This window comes from Eleginops maclovinus, chromosome 14, assembly GCF_036324505.1.
Source record: "Eleginops maclovinus isolate JMC-PN-2008 ecotype Puerto Natales chromosome 14, JC_Emac_rtc_rv5, whole genome shotgun sequence".
Classification (NCBI taxonomy): Eukaryota; Metazoa; Chordata; class Actinopteri; order Perciformes; family Eleginopidae; genus Eleginops; species Eleginops maclovinus.
The window spans coordinates 3,358,418-3,384,691 of NC_086362.1; the positions used below are offsets into that span (position 1 = coordinate 3,358,418).

The 26,274-nt window shown below is 41.9% G+C and overlaps 2 protein-coding genes across 4 annotated transcripts in view; one reads left to right on the forward strand and one right to left on the reverse strand.

Annotated features, from left to right (window-relative positions):
- si:dkey-172j4.3 (diacylglycerol kinase delta) overlaps window positions 1-13,452 on the forward strand; it is a 53,225-nt gene extending 39,773 nt beyond the window's left edge. For 2 of the 3 annotated variants that reach the window (XM_063900738.1, XM_063900740.1), the window contains 19 exons: window positions 521-660; window positions 976-1,063; window positions 2,160-2,251; window positions 4,103-4,202; window positions 4,589-4,654; window positions 5,659-5,836; window positions 5,927-6,025; window positions 6,256-6,340; window positions 6,452-6,559; window positions 6,763-6,859; window positions 6,949-7,056; window positions 7,145-7,258; window positions 7,430-7,564; window positions 8,557-8,720; window positions 9,681-9,786; window positions 10,220-10,309; window positions 11,263-11,376; window positions 11,525-11,639; window positions 12,318-13,452. In XM_063900738.1, the coding sequence (XP_063756808.1) occupies window positions 521-660; window positions 976-1,063; window positions 2,160-2,251; window positions 4,103-4,202; window positions 4,589-4,654; window positions 5,659-5,836; window positions 5,927-6,025; window positions 6,256-6,340; window positions 6,452-6,559; window positions 6,763-6,859; window positions 6,949-7,056; window positions 7,145-7,258; window positions 7,430-7,564; window positions 8,557-8,720; window positions 9,681-9,786; window positions 10,220-10,309; window positions 11,263-11,376; window positions 11,525-11,639; window positions 12,318-12,370 (2,052 nt within the window). In that variant the 3' untranslated portion in view covers window positions 12,371-13,452. The remainder of the gene's footprint in view (window positions 1-520; window positions 661-975; window positions 1,064-2,159; window positions 2,252-4,102; window positions 4,203-4,588; window positions 4,655-5,658; window positions 5,837-5,926; window positions 6,026-6,255; window positions 6,341-6,451; window positions 6,560-6,762; window positions 6,860-6,948; window positions 7,057-7,144; window positions 7,259-7,429; window positions 7,565-8,556; window positions 8,721-9,680; window positions 9,787-10,219; window positions 10,310-11,262; window positions 11,377-11,524; window positions 11,640-12,317) is intronic. The other variant, XM_063900739.1, reaches the window with a different exon arrangement.
- Window positions 13,453-17,043: 3,591 nt separating this feature from the next.
- Window positions 17,044-26,033, reverse strand: zgc:92429 (uncharacterized protein LOC445063 homolog). Its single transcript, XM_063900641.1, has 11 exons — window positions 25,782-26,033; window positions 24,430-24,479; window positions 24,274-24,330; window positions 23,488-23,642; window positions 23,110-23,213; window positions 22,494-22,546; window positions 21,501-21,571; window positions 20,570-20,672; window positions 19,864-19,983; window positions 19,603-19,665; window positions 17,044-17,694 (listed from the first exon to the last, which is right to left on the reverse strand). The coding sequence occupies exons 1-11, from the start codon at window positions 25,843-25,845 to the stop codon at window positions 17,263-17,265; spliced, it is 1,272 nt and encodes a 423-aa protein (XP_063756711.1). The 5' UTR covers window positions 25,846-26,033; the 3' UTR covers window positions 17,044-17,262.
- Between the last annotated feature and the right edge of the window lie 241 nt (window positions 26,034-26,274).

Consider the following 26,274-nt stretch of genomic DNA (forward strand, 5'->3'; position numbering starts at 1 on the left):
GGTGATATAATAGTCGGGTAACGATGGAAAACACGGCAAGAGAAAGCAGCATTATGTTGATGACAAAAAAAAACACCAGAACTAAAGCACGACAGAACTTGCTGTCCTTAAACCTGAAATTGGAGCAGTGGCGAGTAAGTATTATCTTCAAGCCAATAAGGAGGTATTTAGATACAAATAGATAGAGAGGACAGTGAGGGCAGGTGAGGCCTCACTACCAATGATACACTGATAACCTCATCTAATTAATTAATGTCATGGATTTAATCTGACTGAATAAATGCCATGACGGATAACATCGTTTTAATTTGGGAAGTGCCGTGTCAAAAGGTTTGAGTAATTTAAGGTCATAGTTGGTTAAAGAAAGTCATTTGTTAAATTCGAGGGTTACCAAGCGTGATGTCTGTTACTTTTACTTAAGATCCGACCTGACTCTCTCACCACAGCACTTAATCCAGCTCGGATGTTGGGTTGGAAAGGATCCGTTGGTTTGCAGATGACACGTTGTTTTACGTTGCAGTGCCAGCTGGGCGTGCTGCCTCTGGGCACGGGGAACGACCTGGCTCGCGTGCTGGGCTGGGGGGGGCTCTGTGACGACGACGCTCAGCTGCTGCAGATCCTGGAGAAGCTGGAGAGAGCCACCACCAAGATGCTGGACCGGTAGGACCAGAGGCGGAGAGGGAGGAGGGTCACAACCGCTTGGCACTGTTTTAAGCAGTTTTTTATCACCCTTTTTGACACTATTTAGCACCGTTCTTTGCTAAGTTTAAGCAATGTTTTTAGAAGCAGCCAGCACTTTTTTTAATGCCATTTAGCAACATTTCTAGTTCAATTTAGCCCTAATTTAGTACAGTTTTGCACCAGTTGCATTTCTGGATTCCCTGTGTCTCCCCCCCCCCCCCCCCGATCTGGATCTGATAATCTGATGATGAAGTTTATACTCTGACATTGACAGAGGTGTATGTTTGTTTTCAGATGGAGTGTGATGACGTACGAGGTGCCCACCAGCACCAAGCGCACCCCGACGGTGAAGGAAGACGACAGCCTCGACTCTCCCCTGCAGGTAAATTACTTTCAGGAAGCTGTCTGCTTTTTGACAGATGGTGTCCATAAATTAACTTATCTCCCTGGCTCCAAGAAAAGAATTTGGAAAACATCCACTGAGGATCAATTGAAACCGGCAGCTGGCAGCCGAAGCAATCAGACCTGAAGCAGGGGAGGGGTGTAGATACTAAGAGCTGCTCTGAGTTTAGATTTAAGCTTCTTCAAAACTCTCTTTCTGGTATTGAAGGGCTTTTATTACAGCAGGATAATGCACTTTCATAGCCACTTTCTCTCCACTTCATTGCTTTAGTGGATCATTTAGTTAAAACATCCTGAATTAATGATCTTCCAGTGTTAAGGATCTCATCAGTCATGTGTCAATTAGTTAAAAGGTTTTTTTTTTGGCTGACAAAGTAGGCTATATTGACTTAGACTAATCTGTCTTTATTTGACGTTTTCAAATGACCAATGAATCTCATAAATTAAAGGTTAAAATTGTTATATATATATATAAATGTTTCTGCACATAAACAGGATAGCACTCTACAACCTTAGACCAAAAACAATACCTACCATTTAATCAAATAATTTAACTGTATTGCTCTTGTTTAACAAAATGCATTTAATTATCGATGAACTAAGCTTACATAATTAGCTGTAGTCCGTCCTGTTCCTTAACGACACAATAACATACGGGGGGTTTAGGACTTTTTCCTACAACATTAAACCTAGTTTTCAGCCCTAAACTGTAAGACAATATGTTTTGGGTTGATCTAAATCCCATAATTAAACCGTATACTGGTTTTAAAGGTCTTTAAAGTTCAGCAGACGGCTTTTAAGCAGCTTGAAAATGTAGAAAGTACTACATGTGAGCACAGTAACTTGCTGGACTGCTACTCTAAGTGTGAAAAAGCTGTGAGTAAAAGGACAGCGTGTTTAACTAGATTTATTTATATCCAGCCTTCAAATGTCACATGACCAAAAATAATGCTGATGAAAAGGCCAAGGCTTGCTCAGAAGAAATCCTCCCTACTTGAGGTTTTACTGTCTCACATCCTCTCAGGAACAAACCTCCACGCCTCTCTTTCTGAGTCTGCCGTCTCTGTCTCTCTCAGGTCCACATCACTCAGTATGCAGACTCCGTGGCCTCCCACCTCGCCAAGATCCTGGACTCGGACAAACACAGCGACGTCATTTCCTCGGCCAAGTACGTGCCACGAATCAGAAAGCAGGGAACTAGTAGCAGGAAGACGTTGGGATTAAAGTTGGGGGGGGGGGGGGGGGATAGAGAAGGGACAAGTGTGTGTCTGGAAAATGAGTATTGATTTTGTTGCTCCCTGAGGACAAACACACACACACATGGAGGGGACAGTAAATGCTGTCCAGCTGTAAGTGAGAGAGAGGCATGACTCAGTATTTGAGGGTCATCCTCAGTGCATTAGTATTGCTCTTCCTCTGGGACGAGTCCAGCGGTCGTTACAGAGCACTTCCCTCCATCGCACCGTGTGTGTTTTTAAACTGATCGTAGCGGAGACCTGCTGCCCGGCTTTAAGACTCTTCAGGGACTGGATGATGCACTCGAAGCACATTTTATCCTAATGTAAAAAAAGGGTATTTCAACTCACTTTGAATGGAAGTTTAAAAGAGTTGATTTGCTCGCGTTGGTGAAGGTCTGTTTACAGTGTGTGTGTGATATATATACTGACTGTTCTCCTCCAGTTCCCTGTAATAAATGTGTTGTCTTCCTGCCAGCAAACACACTAAAGGCACATTAAGTAAAGCAAGGCCTGCTGTCAGGGTCTAATGGTTCGCTTTTACCGCTAACAATGATCTGTTACTGACACAACAGGGTCACGCTGGACAGCTAGAAGGGAAGTTGAGTGAAAAATAAAGCATCCTATGATTCGCTATCGCCTCAAAATGCATCACCTTCCTGCAAAGCTTTATTAAAACAGGCCAGTTTTTTTTGTTATCCAGCTGATAAATGTAAGACAAACCAAGTATATAAAACACTAGTGTTAGAAAAGTTTAGCACCATTTTAAAAAAAATTAGCATCGTTTTCAGCACCATACTTAGCAGCATACTTAGCACTAGTTTTAGCACCATTTTTAGCACCATACTTAGCAGCATACTTAGCACTAGTTTTAGCACTAGTTTTAGCACTAGTTTTAGCACTGTTTTGCTTCATTTTTTCACACTGTTAATCACCATTTTTAGGACCATTTCAAGTAGTTTTTTGCACCATTTTGAAAGCTTTCCTGACATGTTCCTCTAACTTGAAAGCAAAGTCTATATCAAGCCGAGGACATACTTAAAATGTCCTATCGTCTTTCTCCTCAGCTCGAACTAGAGATGGATTTTTGTTGAGGTAATAAAATCGAGTAAGTGAGATGAATAAGGAGGACAAATATCTGTTGTTAAAGGACATTTTAAACACATTTTAAGGTAGAATAATTACTCAACATAGTTAACAACCAAAATAAATTGGCATAATGCCCTTTATCTTTTCTAACATCATCCCGCCACGCTCTGAAACAAAGACGTGATTCATTTGAGCTCCTGCAGCGTGGAGTTGAAGAGACCTTTGCACACTAATCAGCAAACAAAGTCCAAGGACATGCCTTCAGAAGCGGCCTTGAGCCCAATCCAGTGTGCAATCATCTGTACATCTGTAATTCCCCAATACGTCTCAAATTGAACGTAAGAAGAATGAGGATAAGCTGAATGATTTGGATCGGTGGTTTTTGTGCAGCGTTTAACAGGATCTGGCAAAAAGCATGAGTTTAAACAAGCCTCCCTCACATCGCTGCATGTAACAGCTGTGAGTAAATACAGAGTGTGTGTGGAGGCGACGCATGACAGGCAGGTAGGCGATAATGAAACAAGATTGTGTGTGTGTGTGTGTGTGTGTGTGTGTGTGTGTGTGTGTTTGTGTTGTGTGCAATCTTCAAACACAGTGTGCTGCACCATGAGTCACCGAGTCTGAAACATGCTACCCTGCTGATGCTGTTGCATTTTATAAACATTTCGTCATGTTGACCCTCACCCCTCCCTCAGGTTCCTGTGTGGGACGGTGAATGATTTTGTGGCGGAGGTGGGGAAGGCGTACGAGAGAGCCACGGAGAATAAGGAGGAGGCAGACGCCATGGCAAAGAAGGTGTGTGTGTGATTATGTAAGAGCTTGTGTAACTGTAGCTGTAAGGAGTGGGCCGTGTAGGTGTGTGTTTGTGTGTACTAACTACAGAGTCAGATAGAAATAGTCACTTTTTCTTTTTCACATTGTTAACATTTTCAGTCGTTCCCCACATTTTCAGATTTTAGTGTACACTGGAATTAAGACTAGATGGCTAAAAACTATACAAGATAAATCAAAACTAGAGTTGCAAAGCATCAGAGATATTCCTATAGGAGTTAAACTGGGGTTTTGGGGGATGTAACCCCATTTTTTGGTCAACAATGAGTCCATCCGCTCAGTAAATATGCTAATTGATAAAAGGATTTGTCTCTCAATTAACAGTCTTTGTGTGTCTCTCTCTGTCCCAGTGCTCATTGCTGAATGAGAAGCTCGATTCCCTCGTCAAGGCCTTAAGCGAGGAGGCGGAGGCTCAGGTAACAACACCACCCTGTGTGTGTGTGTGTGTGTGTGTGTGTGTGTGTGTGTGTGTGTGTGTGTGTGTGTGTGTGTGTGTGGCTGTGTGTGTGTGTGTGTGTGTGTGTGTGTGTGTGTGTTGTGCACTCAAACAAGCCTGTGAAAGTGAGACAAAAAAAGGGTCACACAAAACCTGCTTTTTTAAAAATAAGATAATGCAAGTTTCAACTTAATGGATGATCTTTTTAAAACGTTGTCCATGTTTAAGGGTTCTCGAGATTACTTGAAAGTGGAGAAAGAAGATATATTTTGCAACGTAAAACAGGAGGAATGTTGTCCTTATTTCAGCTTTTACTGGTGTTTTAGTGCATTTGATTGAACATGTTTTCGTGTGTTATTAAACTCTGTTCATCCTCAAATGACTTTGGCATCATTGGTCCTACGTAAGGCTGATCAATAAGCCCCAAATTTAGCTTCCAGATATCTTCATCTCCACAGGATGAGGAAGAAGTTCAAGACTTGACTTACACATTACATTTCGGAGATACTCAGGATTGAAAATGTTCCTCCGGCGAGCTTTTAACTCCCCCCCATTCAACACGAGGAGTACTAGAAAATAGCTTTCTTTTTTTAGACATCTTAAGAGTCCTCATAGGAGCTATAAGAAAAAAACGGCTCGATGCTTTTTGTGTCTCTGCTCTCATTGGAGTCTTTCATTCACAAATTGATGTCTTGGAGAAGTAAAGCATCTCTCAGCCTCCTTTTCAATAAACAAGTAACAGCAGGGAAATAAGAGCTTTGCACCGAGCATCACTCGATAGTTGACGAGTAAGGAAAGAGCAGTGAGGGAGCATTTTCTGCTGCTGTAGTGATGATATGCAAGTGCTGCAGGGCTCCCACTGCTCTTAGAATCTTTAAAAAACACCAGGAATTAAACAGAACCGTCACCAAACAGAACCGTACTGGGACGTATTTGAAAGATGTTGTTTGACTACAGCTTGAAGGTGTTTCCTGTGAAATCCAGGTGGTGCCAGCAGGTTCTGTGCCGAGCCAGGAGAGCGGCGACTCGAGCCCGATCGAGAGCGGCGGTGAGTCGGGATCAGAGGGGAAAACGTACCGGTCCAAGGAGCAGCTGATGCTCCGGGCCAACAGCCTGAAGAAAGCCCTGAGGCAGATCATCGAGCAGGCGGAGAAAGGTACCAGTAAGGCCTCTTTTTCTTTCCATCTCACCCTGACACACACAGTCACGTCTGGAGAGATTTATTTAAAGTTCACGGACTCGTCGTTTTTAGTGGTGGACGAGCAGAACCGACACACGCAGGTCCAGAGGATGTCGTCCTCTTCCTCCATCAAACGGGAGAACAGCGAGGAGCTGAAGGACGCCGAGCCACGTAAGTGTCTCTTTGGTTTCAACTCAGCGGAGATGAACAAGAAAATGCACAATTGTACATTTTGGAGAAGCATTTTGTCGGAAAAGGATCATACTTTCTTGGATAACTACTTTTTGTACAACTTGGCTGCTATTTGTCCAAAAAAACACTCATTCTCCCAATTTTAGAGGGAAATTCTTCACTATTTTTGGACTTTTATTTTGAAAATGACCATTTGTTCCTCTCTCCAGGTCCAGGAAGCTTGAGTCCCACCTCCCCCATTGTCCTTGAGAAACCAGAGAGCGTCCACACGGTCACCTTCAGCGAGGACACTGTGTAAGTCTGTGTGTGTGCTCATCTGGTTTGCTTCACATATTGAATAATGTGCTCTTGGATGGCTTTGTTATTTCCACACTTTATTAGACCACATATGTTCCCTTCCTGCAGACAATGCTCAGAGAAGTGTGTGATGAACAACTATTTCGGCATCGGCCTGGACGCCAAGATCTCCCTCGAGTTCAACAACAAGAGGGACGAGCACCCGAAGAAATGCAGGTATGAAGACACGGAGACACAAAAAGCTGCTTTGTTGAGTCACATTCTTAGGTGGTTAAACATGGAACAGGGTTAGACACATATAGCATCGAGTCGTCTGCATAAACAGAAATTCTAATTTTATTAAACCTGTTTGTTCTTTGCCAAATGTAAAAGTTTGTCTTCTAGTGTTAATTGGTACTTCCTCCCGTCTCGCTCTGCAGCAGTCGCACCAAGAACATGATGTGGTATGGCGTCCTGGGGACCAAAGAGCTGGTCCAGAAGACGTACAAGAACCTGGAGCAGCGGGTTCAGCTGGAGGTCAGACAGGCTGAGAATGAGGAGTATTTTCTGGTGATTTTCCTATGTTTTTCCTCCTTTTTTTTAACCTCTTCTCTCTGTCTCTTCAGTGTGACGGTGTCCCCATGTCTCTGCCGAGTCTGCAGGGCTTGGCTGTGCTCAACATCCCCAGCTATGCAGGCGGCATTAACTTCTGGGGCGGCACCAAGGAGGACAATGTGAGCAGGAAGACGCATCCCGCAAAGAAACTGTGTTGTATGCAAAGCTACATGAATTTAAAATGTTGTACTCGTTCCTTATGTCCAGAACTTCGGCGCTCCGTCATTCGATGATAAGAAGCTGGAGGTGGTGGCGGTGTTCGGCAGCATGCAGATGGCCATGTCCAGAGTCATCAACCTGCAGCACCACCGCATCGCACAGGTAATGGTTGTTCCCCTTCTGTCACAACTAAATATTGTCTGACAGGCTTTAGTCCATCTAAATGTTCAACAAACACCTTAGACATGCTCCAAATACATATTGCAATACAGCACAAGTGAAGAGAGATCCAGGGGTCTGACAGCTGCGGTGTTCTGCCCTGTTGCTCCTCAGTGCCGCCAGGTGAAGATCACCATCCTGGGGGAGGAGGGCGTCCCGGTGCAGGTGGACGGGGAGGCGTGGATCCAGCCGCCGGGCATCGTGGAGATCACCCACAAGAACCGGGCACAGATGCTCACCAGAGACAGAGTAAAGTCCAACCCAATTATGAATTATCTTTTAAAGTTGTATGCACTTTTGTACTGAAAAATCACAGACAATAGTAAAGAAATGACAGCCAAGTGTCTCAAAGTCCAAGGTTATGTCTTAAAATCTTAATGTTTTTCACTAAATCCGTAATATATTCAGTTTAATGTGATATAAAACAGAGAAAAGGAGGACATCTGCATATTTGAGAGGCTAAAAAACATAATTTTCTGCCGTTTGAGAAATGACTAAATGATAGTTACATTCCTGTCAATCACTGCAGCTCTGATGTGCATGTCTACTATATGCATCCAGGAAACAGCATTAACTTGTAATCATCGTCCTTTCATAAATATCTCAGCGGAAACATCCACTCTCAGCTCCTGCTCTCTGCCCTGTGTTGTTGACTCTTTTTCTATTTTGGGATTTCTTAAATCAAACTCCTAGCCGCTGTGTTTGCTCTCTCTCTTCCCGCTGCTCGATCCGTTTGAGAGCTCTCTTGAGCCAAAGCACTTTTGGGCAGTTAGTTTCCATGGTTTCTCTCCTTAAGGACTGCAGGGAAAGAGAGAGGAGTGATTTTTCTCACTGGTTTTTTATCTTCCTGAACGTGGCTTTTATTCAGTGGTGACAGTTGTGTTTCAGTGTCCCTGCTGGAATTTACCGAGGTGGCTAAATTACGGACGTAACAAACACTATTTTCTTCAGATTTACAGCTAAAAACATAGTGTTTCCCTTGTGAGTCACTCAAGAAACCCTGGGTAAAATGCACCTGTGTTTACTGGTACACTTTTACCTGTTCTTGAGTCTCCTTCAGTTTCCAATTTCTGTCTTCCCCAACACAACACCAAGGAGCAGCTGTCAGCCGGCTCTTGAATTCAATTTCTATTCTTCAAGTTCGGTCTTTCAGAGATTGGTTGCAGGCTGCCACACATGTGCTTGTCTCAGTGTTGAAAGGAGTAATCAAAGGTAGTAAATTACTTATTTTGTACCTCCAGGCGTTCGAGAGCACCCTGAAGTCGTGGGAGGACAAGAGGAAGATTGACAGCTACCGAGACAGCAGACCCCGCCTTAACTCGCAGCAGTCCATGGAGTACCTGACGGAGGAGGAGTGCGCTCAGGTGCAGCAGCTGGGCATCGTGGCCGACACGCTCATTAACAAGTGAGGAGATTTCCATCGACTTTCACTGGTGTTTTGGATTTGAAAATGTCTGTTTGTGATCTAAAAGTCATGACAATAAGACTTCTGCTTTGTGTTCACAAACAGAAATATCAATAAATAAATAGAGTATTGAAATAAATAGATAAATAATGAATAGATTTAGAAGAATAGAAGTGCTTCGATTGACGGTAGCTTAGCACAGAACAAAAGAACAGAATTAGTATTTAAATGTCATTTCTGAATGCAAATAGCAGTTGTTTTAAATAGGAGAGAGTATAATGTGACTGATTTGTTGTATATTTGATGCTGGGAATATGTTCTGGATTAAAGCGGAGAAGCAATAAATGTTGCTCCACATTTAGGGATTTCTTTACCCCCGCTGCAATCATCTCACTTATTGGCTACGTGTTTCTCCTCTGCACCGATGAGACATTTTTACTCCTCTTCTTCGTACTTTTGTGTCCCTCTGAGGTCTTTACGTTTAAGGTCTATAATCATAAAGTGGGTTGATAAAAGGATTTGAAAAGGAGAATTTGAGAGCACAATAAAATGTGAGCTATTCCCACACTGCCAACTTGAGAAGAATGATATGGGTATTAAGTTTCAATTGAGAAAACGGAGCAATTTGAAACCTAGGTGGAGATATTTGGAGCGCAGGTGATGACTCATACTTGAAAAAGTGAGTAATTCAACTCAACTTAGTTTTGTGTATCACATGTATGTTGGCTAAGTTTTAGATCTACAAACACACATTAGCCTCTAGGAGCTTTATATCCAAGACAGCACACACAACCCTCTGCCTTTAAATCCACAACAACACTCCCTACAAACGTCCCTTACTAGGAATAAAACTGGAGAAAGGAAGCAGGCTTTTTGCCTCGTCGAGTGATCACTATAATTCAGATGGTTGAAATAATAATCACAGCCCTCTGAACGCTATGATTTCCTCCCTCCTCGTAGAATCCGTGAAGCTGCCAAGACCCACAAGCTGGTGGAGCAGGAGCTGGCTCATGCCGTCAACGCCACGGCGGCGGTGCTCACCGAGGCCAAACTGTCCAGCCCTGAGGTAACGGGGGGGGGGGAGCAGATATGATAATGAAACATGTGGTTGATGGTCAGTGTACAGGCTGGTCATTTTGCAACCATCAGTGATGTTGATTTCGAGACAAGGCTGGCTTTTCCGTTCCAAATGAAAAGAGACTTAAAGTGTTAAATATTAGGAAATCAAATGTCCCTTTTTGCTTGATGATGATATATAGATTTTAAAAATATTTGTACATGTCTTTATTCTTTCCACATAATCCAGTCTTTAATTGAAGGTTGCAGTTTTTATTTTATTTTAAATACTACATTTAAAACGTTTCCTGTTGAAGTAAAATCTTTAAAACCTGTGAACAACAAAACAGAAATGTAGAAAATGTGACTTTATTTAGATGACCTGTCTGATATTTTAGTTTATAGAATATATAAAAAATCAAGCAATTGATTTGTTTTCTCAGGGTTTGAGTCGCAGCACGGCGGTGGAAATCGTGAACAGCAGTAAAGTCCTGCAGGCGGAGACCAGGATGCTGCTGGATGGAAAACTACTGGTACACCTCTTCAATTTCATCCTCGTCTCCACTCTGTTGTTGTCTTTGTTTCTGCGTCTATTCTCTACCTCTGCACTCATACAAGCCTCCACCTCTCACATTACAGTTCCTGCTGACTATTTATTGTCTTCACTAGGTTCTTGTTTGCTCTATTTAGGACATTTTCTACTCACAATAGCCCTATGTGCAGTAAAGCAAATATGCACCACTGCAGAAATCCTGACAAACAAATCATCTGCTTTGCATTTTCATATTTCACTTGTTTTATCTTCTGTAAATCTAAGACATTGAATAATTAAATGCTTATTATGCTAATTGTTTACCTTTCCTGGGACATGTCTCCATGCTTTAATGTTCAAAAAGCTCTTTATTTTTCTCATACTGCCTGTGCTGCAGCACCTCTTTCACCCTCTGTCTGAAACCAGAGCCCAGTCTGCTCTGATTGGTTAGCTGGGCGGCTCTGTTGTGTGATTGCTCAACCGCTTAGAGATGTCCCGCCCCCTTAGCTTATTAGTACAATGTGTTGATACACTAGTGTAACATAGTGATGCACCATGTTCTGGAAGTAGGGCCTCTTTAGCCTCAGGTAATCATTTTATGAAAGATAAAGCTCTAGAAATGGACAAAGACAGATAAATAACCAGAATTATTAGCATAATAGGCAAATCACAATCACTTTGAAACACATTTGGCTACGCCTCGACCGCTGACAGAGTAATAGCCTAACATATGTCTACTGTTGAGAAATCTGTGGATTAGCATAATGTACGCCGGGTGTCAAATGTGCATCGTCTTCCGATGGGAGCAGATGTTAGCATTTTCAAACAGACGGAGGGTACTTTTCAATAAATGGCAAGCTATTGTGCATTTTCCATCCATCCTGATGATCAAATATCACGGAAACCACATTTAGGGAATACAATCTTGATGCATTTTTTGGATCTCTCCTTCAGTCGGAGTCTCCAGAGGAAGAGGAGCTCCGGTCGACCCTGAACAGCCTCAGCGCCGAGCTCCACAAGCTGGACGACATCCACTGGATCTGTCCGCTCATGCAATGCTCTGAGGAGGTGAGGATGCCATCAGTGTGTGTGTGTGGGGGTGGGAGGAAATCCATGGGTTTTTAACACGTCTAGCGAGCTGCTGCTCAGTTCTAGCTAATAAGCCTCAAACCTATCTCCAGTTGGGTGTAAACAATGATCTTTATTCTGTGTCTAGGACTCGGTGAGGGGCAGCAGTAAGAGCAGCAGCAGCATGAAGCTGAAGATCATACCCAAGGTGAAGAAGGACCGAGAGAAGCTCCACAAGCAGAAGTCCAACAGCTCCCTCTCAGGTAGGACAGCAGAACAGAGCTCTGATTTAAAGCTGTGTTAGTTGATTTTTAAGACTAAAAAGCTACAGCATATTTTAGGTCTACATGTTTCAGTACAATGAGATCCAGGATGTTGTATAAATCTTTGCTAATTAAAGTCCTTTGTAGGTGTTTTTTTAAAAGACATTGTAGTTTTTGTCCCTCAGTGTACTGCAAGACAGCTGTCAACAACTCATACATGTGTATGCAGCTCATATAGGAGACTCCAAAGACATAATTTGACCATTGTCCTGGGTTATATACTGTACTAGCAATCACATCACGTGCCATTGTCTCTGATGTTTCACTTTCACACTACTACAGTCACAGGTGGAGTCCTCCCTCAGCCTTTTTTGTGAATAAAAAGGTAGAGAGTTGCTGAATCTGAACCAGGCCTAATCTTGATTTGTATTTGTCTTTACGTAAATCAAAAACCAGCCATCTATTAGTTCTCACTTGTCAAAAAAGTTCATTTTTTACTCCTAGGGACGAAGTTTGAGTTCTGAGCGCTGCAGGATTAACATGTTGATGTGTACTTATGGATTGTGCACATGATTTGTCTTCCTCCTCCTTTCTTTTCTTCTTCTTCTTCCTCATAATGTCCGACCCCGACTCGCAGCAGCTCAGCATTTACATTTAGTGTTCCTCTCTCCCCCGCAGGAAATTGGGAAATCAAAGGCGGGGCAGTTGAAGCTGACTCCTCGGGCAATTAAAGTCCTGCATTGAGGTGCTTAAACACTGCCCACCCTGTGATCGTGACACCCAGGGGTGAGGAGCACCCCCTTCCTGTCCTCCTCCCCTCTTACTGCGATACCCAGTGGCCTGACAGAGGTGCGAGGGAGGAAAGGAAAACCATCTTCCCAACTTTTACGCATCTTCCTCCCTGCTTGTTTCCACTCCGCTCTGCAGGGAGGGGTTTTGTTTCCTTTTTTGTTTTGTTTCTTCTATTTATCGATTTTGAAAGAGGGGGCTGGATTTGCATCGCATTGCTCCACCATCGGCGTTCGTCACGTGGCCGGCGGCAAATCAAACTAAGATCGAGGGGAGGCGTGAAATGAGAGCGATCTCGCATACGTTGGGTTTTTTTTGTTGACAAAGAATTGTGTTTACGTGGTGATCTCCGTGCATGTCGAGTGCAGCCATGTTGTTTTATTTCTATCAGTTGTTACAATCTTCTAATTCTTTTTCCTCTCTCTAACTTTATTTCCGAACAGCCTTTGAGAGACTTTCGAAAGAGTATTTATTTCTCGTTGCTACTGCCATGAGAACTCAAACGGCAACAAACTGAACAAACATCTCAACCTTATCATCTACTGAACAGGGGTGTGTGTGTGTGTGGGGGGGGGGGGGGGGGGAATATCTTTAAATGTTGCAAAAAAAATGTACTGAGGAATGTACTCGTGTGGACTTGTATTAACCTGTGAATATTGTTCAATGATAAATCATATAAGGTTTCACAAAGGTTCTGCTGTTGTGGTTCTAAAGTGGTTCTTAATAGGCTGTTGTCTGACTTGTGTGATCCGAGGCTTTTAGTACGAGTCATTTCATCTGGAAATCAGCCTTACAAAGTTACTCGCGTGGGTGTCAAACACGCTCATCCCATTGGTTTTTAAAGAACGTTTTTCAGTACAGCACCAGGTGAAATGACTCAGTAAGTGATTTTTTTTTTTGCCAGTGGAAGGAGGAAGCATCAAGGAAACATTACAGTATAATACTTTGCCATACTCCTGATTGTATATGTCAACAAAAAGTACTTGATTTTGCCTCGTCTGTGGTTAAAGCTACTATGAATATATTATCTATTTTTTTGTATATCTTATTTTCAAAATGGAACAATTTGTGACTCCTGGCTTTGCTGCTTCCCCCTCTTTGACAAACTCCTCGGCCACTGTGCATATAATCAATGCCAATTACTGCTGTTGTGTGTCCCTGCATGCATACTTAGCCTTCCTTCGCCTCAGTGTTTGGCTGAAGACGCCTCAAAATAGTGACTTTAATATCTGTTTTGCCAGCAGTGTGAATATCGTTTTGTTTTTAACCAGAGGGAGAGAACACTTCTTGAGCTGGAAAAAGAAACTTAATTCCCTGCCAATACTTAATACTGTATCTTGAGTGTATTGATTTACACTCATGTGGTTTTTCAGGCATGATATAGCAAATAAGATGTCATAAATCTCTGCTATGATTTCACGTGCCGCTGTTTGAAAAAGTCTAAAATAATGACGTTTTTTTACGGGCTTTAGAGGCGACTAATTCCCAGGTTTTACAGTAGGAACGGTCATACATTTTAGGACATTTGTATTATTTGCTGTGTTATCAAAAGATATATAAGAATATTTATATATTTTTCATCTCTGTGCACTCAGTAAAGACAACCCAGACATGCTTAGCTTACATTAGCCTAGCCTAGTTTACCTTAGCTTAGGGACAGTGTAGTTTAGCTTACTGTAGTTTAGCCTAGTCCAGTTTATTTTAGCCTAGCCTAGTTTATCTTAGTGTAGTTTAGCTTAGTTCAACTTAGCTTAGCCTACCCTAGCATAGTTTACCTTAGCTTAATGACAGTGTAGTTTAGCTTAGTTAGCTTAGTAGCCTACCCTAGCATAGTTTAGCTTAGCTTAGCTGACAGTGCTAGTTTAGCTTAGTGTAGCTTAGCCTAGCCTAGCTTAGTTTATCTTAGCCTACTGTAGTTTAGCTGAGTGTAGTTAGCTAGAACTATTGGAATACATTCTACAAAACACCTTCCAGTAAATCCCAAAATGTTAAATGTACCTTATTAACTACCAAATAACTGCTGTTAGAGAAATTAGTGTACTAACAAAACGTTTTAGCTAGCATATTTAAAATGAGCAGCAGGTGCCTCCAATGTCTTAGCCAGTTGCTTATTTAAAAGTCGTTTTATTTACTATAGATGTAAATACACACATAAGGTAGATGAGACAAATATGTAATAGTTTTTTTTTTAATTATTTGCTATATTTAATAGCACCAGGCTAGCTGTTTCCTGTGCTTCTACAGCTTAGTCATACGCTAAGCTAAATGCTACATGAAAGGAGCTTCATACTGAACGGACAGAGAAGAAATGTACATAGATCTCTTGTTTAAGAGAGCAAAAATGTAAATACCCTAAAATGTATTAACAAACAACACTGTAAACTGGTAACTTGCTCTGCTTTCCCCATTCACACAACGGGTTAGTGCTTCTCACTTATTTACATGTTTTCTTATCAAACTAACCCATGCTAACTCTGGAATAGGGTTACTGTGAGGCGTTGTAGATGTTCAGCTCTGGTAGGATTGTGCTACTGTATCCATAGTGTGCCGGCTTTACGCTCTACACCTTAGAGGCTTTAGTGGTGTCGTGCCAAGTTCGTACCGATCCGAGTTCAGTGGGTTATGAGACATACGAGGTGTGCGTGAGAGTGCGTGAGCTTCAGACGCGAACGTTGTTGTATGTCGTACATTTCAAAGTTTACTGTATCTTGCCTTGCACTTTACGAAGAAGCAAACTTAATGGGGAAAAAAGACATTATAGTGTGCATGTGTGCGTGCGTGCGTGCGTGTGTGTGTGTGTTTAAGACTTTGAGTGTTTACAAGTGTTTTTTTTTTATTGACTTCATGAGAAAATCTTTAATTTATGATAAATGTATACGGACAAAAGTGTGTTGACAAAATGTAATATATCTTAACCAAACGTAAAAAGAATGATGAATATATATATAGAGAGAGAGTGAGATGTATACACACATGTTTATTACATCTTACAATGAATCCCACAGCAGCTTGAGATCTCCCAATGTGTCATCCCACTGCCATTGAAATGTCTTTCCAATGTAACACCAATTGGTATTGAGATAGTATTGTAAAAATGTCACCCATATTACGGTTATTTTAAGTACAAGCCAAAGTTTTTTGAATTCTCTCGTGAAGTTACGGATTATTAATGACTTTTACACAAAAAGAAATGTCAGCTTTGAGTTGTTTAGCCAACATTTGGGTAAACTTTTTGTGTATCATTTTCAAATTGTGACATCCGTTGAGGAAGTTTATGCTTTCATAACTGCTTAAAACGAAGCAAAATGGCATCCACACATATTTGTGTAAACCATTTTTGGCATAGGAAAGTGTGTCATGGTCTTTCAACCAAGGATTTCATAGTTTTTCTTTTTAAAAGCATCATTGTTTTTAATTATTGTTCATTTTTTTCATACAGCAAGATGTCATTTTTGACTGAAACTCTTCCAGGGAGTTAAAACGGAGCTGAGAAACTGAAAAAAAACAACAACAACCCCTACAGATTGCAAACACGCCACCATGTTTGTGCGACAGTATTCCATAGACAGCATTTGAACAGCCTATATATTGATATATTGAGACTGTGTGCGCAATGCTGGAAGCCAGACTAGATGTTGCACGAACCTTGTACGTTGCGAGGTGTTTTATTGTGTTATCGTGTGCAGTGTGTAACAAAGACAAAGTCAGCGCAACCCTTTGGAGATTAAATGACTTGTTGAAGTGTGAAACTGGTGTCCTTTGGTGTCAATGTGTTCATGATGTTGAGGATTTGACTCTTAAAAGGTACGGTCACAATACACTTCAGTTTAACGATCATATTCTGCACATTTCAGGTGTTAAGAAGCTTGGATATCGTGCATTTTGTTCCCCTCTTTCACGTTTACCTGCTGTGCTTTGGTTTTATTTTTTGTGTCTTGCAGGTGGAGATACAAGTAGAGTATGCTTCAAACAAACTACTGTAGGTGTCACAGCGTCTTATCCCTACTGAATTTAAAACGTACACCGCAAGACTTCTGTTTAGCGTAAGTTATAAATCAGTCTTTAAGTTATTAAAAAAGCACTTCCTTTGATGGGTAATGAGGTGTTAAGGCTCTATTCTCCATCTTTGTTTGGCAGGTAGAACTAGTATTCCTTGCCTGAAGTAAAGCTGGTCGGTGAGTAAGATAGTGTAGGTTGTGTTTGCACACAAACAATAGGCTTATATTAATAAAAACCATGCGTGGAAAATATAATTTCAGCATGACTCAGGAGCTGAAGGCTCACTGTTTTGTTTACGGCAACAACCAATTAAAGCAATGGATGCTCAAGTGACTCATTAGGCTTTTAATTGAATCATTAGTCTTGATTTTTCTCCTCGCTAGTCTTTAAAGCAGTATTCCTGCCAGTGACATTTAAGAAAAGACATGTTATTTTATTAATATAAATGACTATGTTATGTTATTATCGTCATACTGTAAATCAGTTTTGGTTTACATGCTATTACCTTTCTTCCTACACATTAAACCATGACCTTTTAACGGTTAATGACGAAAACAACAACAGTGTAGTGAGTCGTAGAATAAAAACCATCCTGTAGTTCTTACAAAAAGAGACACAGTTTGTAAAGAGAAAGATGCAGGTCTTTATTTTTCATAATATAAAGGCTTCAGTGTGTTTGTCAACTAAAGACGTAATACAGGAAGACCCTTAAATCTCCCCTCTCTTAATTGGATCTGTAGCCCCCAAAAAGTCTCCTTTAATTTGCTTCATTACAAAAAAGTGTTTCAATTTTCCGCTCATGCACAGAACATCTCATGCACATCATTGCTTTGAGTTACTCCAGTTCTGGCATGTCTTCGTATCCTTCCCCTTCCTCCTGCCTCCTCTGCTCCTCCAACTTCTTCTTCTCCTCCTCCAACTTCTTCTTCTCCTCCATAGCCCTCTTCAGCTCCTCTTCCACCTCCTTCCTCTTTAAGTTTTCCATCTCTTCATCTTTCTTCTTCTGCTCAACCTGATCCTTGTCCTCCTGCGTTTTATTCGTGTCGTAGGCCCACTCCTCGTCCGAGTCGCTGATGTCGTCGTCCTCGATATCGTAGTCCGGCTCCTGGGCCTCGGTGGTCTCGTTGAAGGAGTCGTCCACGGGCTCCGGCTCAGGTTTATAGTTGGGATCCTCTAGTTTTCCCCAGGCCACCTGGTCGGCCTTGCGGAGGGTGATCTCCACTTTGGATGGGACCATGTTGATGGAACTTTTCTTAACATTCACCACCTGATAGAAGGAGAAAAGAGGTATACAGTGGGGCAAAAAAGTATTTAGTCAGCCACCAATTGTGCAAGTTCTCCCATTTAAAAGATGAGAGAGGCCTGTAATTTTTATCATAGGTATACCTCAACTATGAGAGACAGAATGAGAAAAAAAAATCCAGGAAATCACATTGTCTGATTTTTAATGAATTAGTTGGTAAATTCCTCGGTAAAATAAGTATTTGGTCACCTACAAACAAGCAAGATTTCTGGCTCTCACAGACCTGTAACTTCCTCTTTAAGAGGCTCCTCTGTCCTCCACTCGTTACCTGTATTAATGGCACCTTTTTGAACTCGTTATCAGTATAAAAGACACCTGTCCACAACCTCAAACAGTCATACTCCAAACTCCACTATGGCCAAGACCAAAGAGCTGTCAAAGGAGACCAGAGACAAAATTGTAGACCTGCACCAGGCTGGGAAAACTGAATCTGCAATAGGTAAGCAGCTTGGTGTGAAGAAATCAACTGTGGGAGCAATTATTAGAAAATGGAAGACCACTGCTAATCTCCCTCCATCTGGGGCTCCACGCAAGATCTCACCCCGTGGGGTCAAAATGATCACAAGAACGGTGAGCAAAAATCCCAGAACCACACGGGGGGACCTAGTGAATGACCTACAGAGAGCTGGGACCAAAGTAACAGAGGCTACCATCAGTAACACACTACGCCGCCAGGGACTTAAATCCTGCAGTTCCAGACGTGTCCCCCTGCTTAAGCCAGTACATGTCCAGGCCCGTCTGAAGTTTGCTAGAGGGCATTTGGATGATCCAGAAGAGGATTGGGAGAATGTCATATGGTCAGATGAAACCAAAATAGAACTTTTTGGTAAAAACTCAACTCATCGTGTTTGGAAGAGAAAGAATGCAGAGTTGCATCCAAAGAACACCATACCTACTGTGAAGCATGGGGGTGGAAACATCATGCTTTGGGGCTGTTTTTCTGCAAAGGGACCAGGACGACTGATCCGTGTAAAGGAAAGAATGAATGGGGCCATGTATCGTGAGATTTTGAGTGAAAACCTCCTTCCATCAGCAAGGGCACTGAAGATGAAGCGTGGCTGGGTCTTTCAGCATGACCATGATCCCAAACACACCGCCAGGGCAACGAAGGAGTGGCTTCGTAAGAAGCATTTCAAGGTCCTGGAGTGGCCTAGCCAGTCTCCAGATCTCAACCCCATAGAAAATCTTTGGAGGGAGTTGAAAGTCCGTGTTGCCCAGCGACAGCCCCATAACATCACTGCTTTAGAGGAGATCTGCATGGAGGAATGGGCCAAAATACCAGCAACAGTGTGTGAAAACCTGGTGAAGACTTACAGAAAACGTTTGACCTCTGTCATTGCCAACAAAGGGTATATAACAAAGTATTGAGATGAACTTTTGTTATTGACCAAATACTTATTTTCCACAATAATTTGAAAATAAATTCTTTAAAAATCCTACAATGTGATTTCCTGGATTCTTTTTTCTCATTCTGTCTCTCATAGTTGAGGTATACCTATGATGAAAATTACAGGCCTCTCTCATCTTTTTAAATGGGATAACGTGCACAATTGGTGGCTGACTAAATACTTTTTTGCCCCACTGTATGTAGGATACTGATTAAACATTGCTCGGTATTCAATCTTCAAAAAGTGTGTCTGTGGAATAAGAGAACTACTCCCACTGCTGCCCCAAAAACAACATAGTATAGTGTGTCCAAAGTATGTAAAAGACATAGTATAGTAGGTCGAAAAAAACGACACATAACCCATATTTTAGTCAGTCAAAAATATCTGAAAATTGGCGTAAAAAAACGAAGCCATAACGTCATGATGTGTTTGTTAAAAAGAAGCCACTCATCTTGATATTCAGACATATTGATCAGATACTCACGCCCCAGAAGCGAAATTCTTTCTTGAAGACCTTATCGTTCTCAAACTGGATTTGACATGAGAGCTAAAAAAGAGCGGGGAAAAAGAGCGGGGAAAAAGAGTGGGGAAAAAGAGCGGGGAAAAAGAGCGGGGAAAAAAAGGAAATAAGCAAAAAGTGCATTTTGGCATTTTAAAGATGAATGTATGGATTGTTGTTTATTTCATGGTTAAAGTCAGCTCTTACAATCTTTACAAAACAGAACTACTACTAACGTTAACTCACCACAGTCCGGTTAGCTTCTATGCTGGTGAATTCTGGGTTTGCGTTTTTGGCGTAAATTGTAACGACGACATTGTCTCCCGTCTGGTGCCAGTCGTATCGACACGCCACCTTCTTCTTGTCCTGCAAACACACACACACACACACACACACACACACACACACACACACACACACACACACACACACACACACACACACACACACACACACACACACACACACACACACACACACACACACACACACACACACACACACACACACACACACACACACAATGAAAAGAGAGATTAGTAATGCTTTCAGAACAACAGGAGCATCAGTATGAATATGAATATTTAGCCGCTTTTCTGTTCTATTAATGTGTTTGGACATAATAAAATCAACGTTACTTCATTAGAATTCAACATCACCACACATGACAACTTCTAAAATACCATACAGTTGAATCGACAGCTCTCAGAAACACTTCAACTGCTTTGTTTGAGCCTAGAATTAAGAATGATTACAGACTTGTTCTCCACTTATAGCTGTTTTTTTGCTGATCAAATAGAAAAAACACCATGAGAAAAAAGGCAAGCTGTGCTCACCAATCTTCACACAAAAACAGGGGTTATTTTAAAGCTGTTTGGTTGGCTCTGTCAGTTTGCTTTCCAGCTGAATGTCCTCAAACCATGTCTTTTGCAGGGGGGGGGGGGGTACTTACCTGCTTTGGGACCCAGCGGTGAGTCCCCGTGGTGCAGCCTCTCTGGTCGAGGAAAGCATTGAAGTCTATTGTCTTTATGCAGCAGCAGTTCCAGTACTTATAGCTAAACAACAACAACAACATAAACACATTGTCACAGCTGCAGGATTCAAAAGGACCGCTGCTACACACTGACTGATAGTTATGTAGAGATTACATTCAACAAGAAGCACTTTTACCTGAGAATTGAGGAGGTAAGTGCATTTAAAAATGGCTTTTTGAAGAGAAATGATCAAATACTATTTTATTCAAAGACATTGGCAGCTTTTGTTTTTACTTCTAAAGTCTCTTGATGTCGTGGATTTGTTTTCTTGTTTGTTATCGCTCTCCTGTAGTGTGTCTTATAGGTGTTAGTGCATGTAAATGGTCTGCAAAGGATAAAATCCCAATGTTTCTAGGCCTTTGTTCACTTCTTTTACTTCTTTAACACATTGCACGTGATATACTAAGGGGCGGGACATCTTTAAGCAGCTGACCAATCACAACAGAGCTGGTTAGCCAACCAATCAGAGCAGCTCTGGTTTCAGAGAGAGGGTGAAAAGAGGAGCTGCAGCACAGGCAGTGTGAGAACAATAAAGAGCTTTTTGAACATTAAGGCATGACACATGTCCCAGTGGGGAAAAAACTACAAATATGAACCTGAAAATGTGTAACAAAAAGAGCCCCTTTAACTTCTAATCTTCAGTAAATGTCTGATTTTTCTCCATTTCTGTTTATTTCTTTGCTCACATAGCCCTCAGTTTTGTTTTGCTCTTTGCAAAAGCTTTCTATTTATGTTTCAGATTGAAATTAAGATTGTAATTAAGATTGTGTTAAAGTGCATTGTGTAAAAGGCCTTTTGTAATAGCTGGAATAAAGATGTGGAAGCATGTGGTTCTTTTGTCTGTCTTACCCCTCATGGAAGACTGGGACTCCAGGGTGATGGGTGCAGACCTCTGCGTTGGTCTCCGGGCCTTGATAGACCTGAACACACACACACACACACACACACACACACACACACACACACACACACACACACACACACACACACACACACACACACACACACACACACACACACACACACACACACACACACACACAGAGAAGAAGTGCAGATGATCAATAACGTGGAACAGATTTCAGTTTCTCCTCACGCCTCGGCTCATCAGTCACACCTTAAGGTCAGCAGTCAAGTGTGTTGTTTATTGGACGGCTGTGTTTCTCAATATAAGGGTCGAGAGCATAAAGGGGGTCATTTGTTTAGCAGACATGGTCACAAAAGGAAAGAAACATCAGGAAAATATTTGTTTCTGCACCTAAACATGAAAAATAAGCATTTTTTCCAAACATAAACTCAGATTAGTGTTTTGAAACTTGTGTTTTGAACCTTTTCAGAGGGTATAGATCATTTTTGTGAACACAATTCTACTCAAAGTAGAGTTTATGAGTGGATGCAATTATTTATGCTACACCACTGAAGTCATTAGCATTTTTGGACATCATTTTGGGAAATAAAATAGACCAGGACAGGTGGAAAAAGATTTTAAGTTTAAGGTCATGCATGTTGTTACCTGCTTAGTCCACTAGATGGAGCTCTTAATAAGCTTTACAACACTGAGCACCAGGACTGAGCAGCTTCTGTGTGTGTGTGTGTGTGTGTGTGTGTGTGTGTGTGTGTGTGTGTGTGTGTGTGTGTGTGTGTGTGTGTGTGTGTGTGTGTGTGTGTGTGTGTGTGTGTGTGTGTGTGTGTGTGTGTGTGTGTGTGTGTGTGTGTGTGTGTGTGTGTGATGAATTTGTCTGCTCTTGCTGATGTCAGATAGTCAACTATTTCGGGCCACCGAAATTGCTTCCAAACACACAAACACACACTTAAATGGACAAATAATGAAAACACACTCACTGTTTTACATCCTGGGTTTTTGCAGCGCGTCCCGGGCATCACTGTCTGACTCTCTGTGAGAGGAAGAGAGGTATCGGATAAGGAAACACACTCTCATAACTCTTTTATCAGACTCTGCTTGAAGAATATCTCAACACATGTCAAATCCATTGATGTGGATTTCAACAATTGTTTTGAGGCTTTTCCCACCCAGTTGTTCACGGAAACGTCTTGATAAATGACTTTTTTGTCCATATATTTATGCAGGAATATAAACGGAGGAATTATTAGAAAAAATAGATTGTTTTACATCTGAATGCTCCTCTATTAACACACATCCTTACTCACTTCCACTGCAGGAACTTGGTGTTTTCTTTTACAATTTGTCCAATTTAAACCACATTTTACCATGAATGAGTCATTTAAGACATAAAACAACCTATAAATCTGCACAAGAATTTATAGGTTGAAAGAAGTGTAATTTCAAAATAAAAGCACACAAAACTTTAGAGTATAATATTGGTAGTGCTTCCACACACACATGGCCTGTTACACTGTACATGCTTAGCTCACACTCTCTCTCTCTCTCACACACACACACACACACACACACACACACACACACAGACTCACTCACCTTTCTTCTCGTACTCGGCCTTCGTGTTGAGGTCTAGTTTTTCCAGCGCCTGAGCCAGCGTCGCAGACACTTTGTGGGGCAGCTTGATCCTCGGCTCGTCTGAACTGCACACACACACACACACACACACACACACACACACACACACACACACACACACACACACACACACACACACACATACACACATCAGCAATGAATGATTTATCCCAGACGACCCCTCGTGACCTCTGGATGAAACAGGAACAGCTGTGTGTGTGTGTGTGTGTGTGTGTGTGTGTGTGTGTGTGTGTGTGTGTGTGTGTGTGTGTGTGTGTGTGTGTGTGTGTGTGTGTGTGTGTGTGTGTGTGTGTGTGTGTGAGAAACAGGAAGACCCACTTCGGCCTCTCCTTCTCCAGCTTTTCCTTAGACTTGGGTCCCTGGTAGATGATCTCCTGGCAGTTGCTGTGTTTGGTCTCGCCCTTATCCGTCGACACCTCCGGCCGCAGAGGCTCCTGGGGCTTCTCGTTGCTGTGGAGCCCGCGGGTGCAACCCTGCGAGTAAAAACAAAGCATCAGTCTGAATCTGAAACATGTTATTCCTCTTGTTATTGGAGCTTCATTTAGGACCTTTAAAGGGGGGACAACCTTTTCATTTTGAAACATGGAAACTGTTTTTGCTTTCTGTAATTATTTAGCTTTTAAAAAGACACCTTTCCTAATGTGCTTCAACTGTAAACAATAAAAAGCATTATTTGCACCACTTTATTGATGCAACCGGTTAAAAGAAGTGCTTATTTATTCACGGAAATCCCCCAGGAACGACTTAAATGTCTTTATCTCTTATTCAGGACGACCCTAAACTCTACTACCAACTCACGTGAGGAGATAAGGACTTATAGCCAAACTAGATTACGTTTGACTATACCATGAGTTTCAATCGCTTGAAAAATTGTGTTTTTTAGTTTTCTTTGACAAATAATGACACTTCAAACTCACTCTTAGTGTAAATAACAGTCCATTAAAACCATTTCAAGGGTTCATTACTGACTTTAAATAGTTTTTTATCCATTAAATACTCAAGGAGTTCTTCAAGTACTCCTGTACTGAGCTGCAGAAATGATCTTGCTCTCGACACATTTCACTGAGATCTATATTTTAGCGTTTGATCCTGAGCTGCTCTCACCTTAATGGAGAGGAACTCCGAGAAGTCCGTCGTCCTCTTCTTGCAGCACGACCATCCCTGCAGCAAACAAACAAACAAACAAACAACAACAGGTGATTTTAATCAGGCGGAACAGAAGTGTTGTTGTTTATTTGTTTCCTTTTGTCTGAGTGTTACCTTCAGAGCGTCGTGGAAGATGGGAACACCTGGATGGAAGACGCAGGAATCTTGTGGAGGAAGAAGGAAAAGGGTCAGTCTGTATTTAGACACACACACACACACACACACACACACACACACACACACACACACACACACACACACACACACACACACACACACACACAGAGTCAGCAGGGTGTGTCAGCTGTTCGCAGAGGTCACCAGGGGGCGTCCCATAAAAGGAAGTGGGTTGCTACAAACGCTGTGAGGCTTCCACACACACGTGGCCTGTTGCACTGTACATGCTAGACTCTCTCACACACACAGACACACTCTCACACACACAGCATTTATTACAATGAGGTTGAATCTTCTTTGACGTCACACTAACGATTGGTTTATCCTGGTTAGGCAATTAAACCCAGAGCCTAAATCTGGTTTCCTGTCCACCTGTTGTGCTTCGTAAAAGTCCTTTTAAACCCTCAAAGTGATCCTTACTCACTTCCACTGCAGGAACTTGGTGTTTTCTTTTACAATTTGTCCAATTTAAACCACATTTTACCATGAATGAGTCATTTAAGACATAAAACAACCTATAAATCTGCACAAGAATTTATAGGTTGAAAGAAGTGTAATTTCAAAATAAAAGCACACAAAAACTTTAGAGTATAATATTGGTAGTGCTTCCACACACACATGGCCTGTTACACTGTACATGCTAAGCTCACACTCTCTCTCTCTCTCACACACACACACACACACACACACACACACACACACACACACACACACACACACACACACACACACACACACACACACACACATTACAATAAGGCCACATCTTTTTTGGCATCACTCAAACACACAGTTTATCCTGGCATGGCAAATAAACCCAGAGACTAAATCTGCTCCACCTGTTGTGCCCCGTAAAAGTCAGTTAAACACACAAAGTGATCCCAGCTCACTTCCACTGCATTAATTTGGGGTTTTTTCTTTAACCATTTGTCCAATTTAAACCCACATTTCACCAATAATATGTCATTAAAGACCTATAAACATGGTCAAAAAGTGTTGATTTCAAAATAAAAGCACACAAAAACCCAGATTTAAACTAAACTAGTGGTAGTGGTGGTTCCAAAACTCTTTTAGTTTGGAATGAAAATGGATTTTCAATATTTATGAACTGTTAAAGGGTTTAAATGTGGCAGTTGAGCCAAAAAGTTATAAAAATGAATAAATGTAAGCTTAACTTCAAAACCCACAGATTTCAGTTTTTCTGTCCTTAAAGACCGAAAACATTAAAGCAATCATCAAACCGAATGGACTGGAAGAATATTTGTAATGAAAGTGAATCCGGGTCTCACCCTCTTTGTTCTTGGTGCCGTCATACTTCAGCCCGCAGCCTTTGTTGTAGCACAGCAGAGCCATGTTGGCCTGTTGGATTCTGGGATGTCTCCTTCACTCTGCTTGGATAAAAATCCTCTCTTAATTCCCCTCTCTGCTGCTCTTGTAGGACTTCCAGAAGTTTCAGGACGGAAAGGAAAGATCCAGATCTTCTCCTGGGCAGAGCAGAAAGAAAGAGAGGGGGTCTCTCTCTCCCTCTCTCTCTCTCTCGGCTGAATGAAAGATAAAAATAGCAGCTCCCTCCTCTCACCCCTCACTCGATTTACAGCTGTCAAAACTTATCTGGAAGTGGGGTAGTGGTTGGGGTGGGGGGGTTGACAGTCCTGCTGCTGTCACAAGCTGTGGCCGACAGAAGCCACAACAGGACTGACAGCTTCTGGGTCTCTCTCACTGGGACCAGTCCGGACAGATCACAGGCCCGTTTCCTCAGGAGAAGCAGCCTGTGGTATTAAA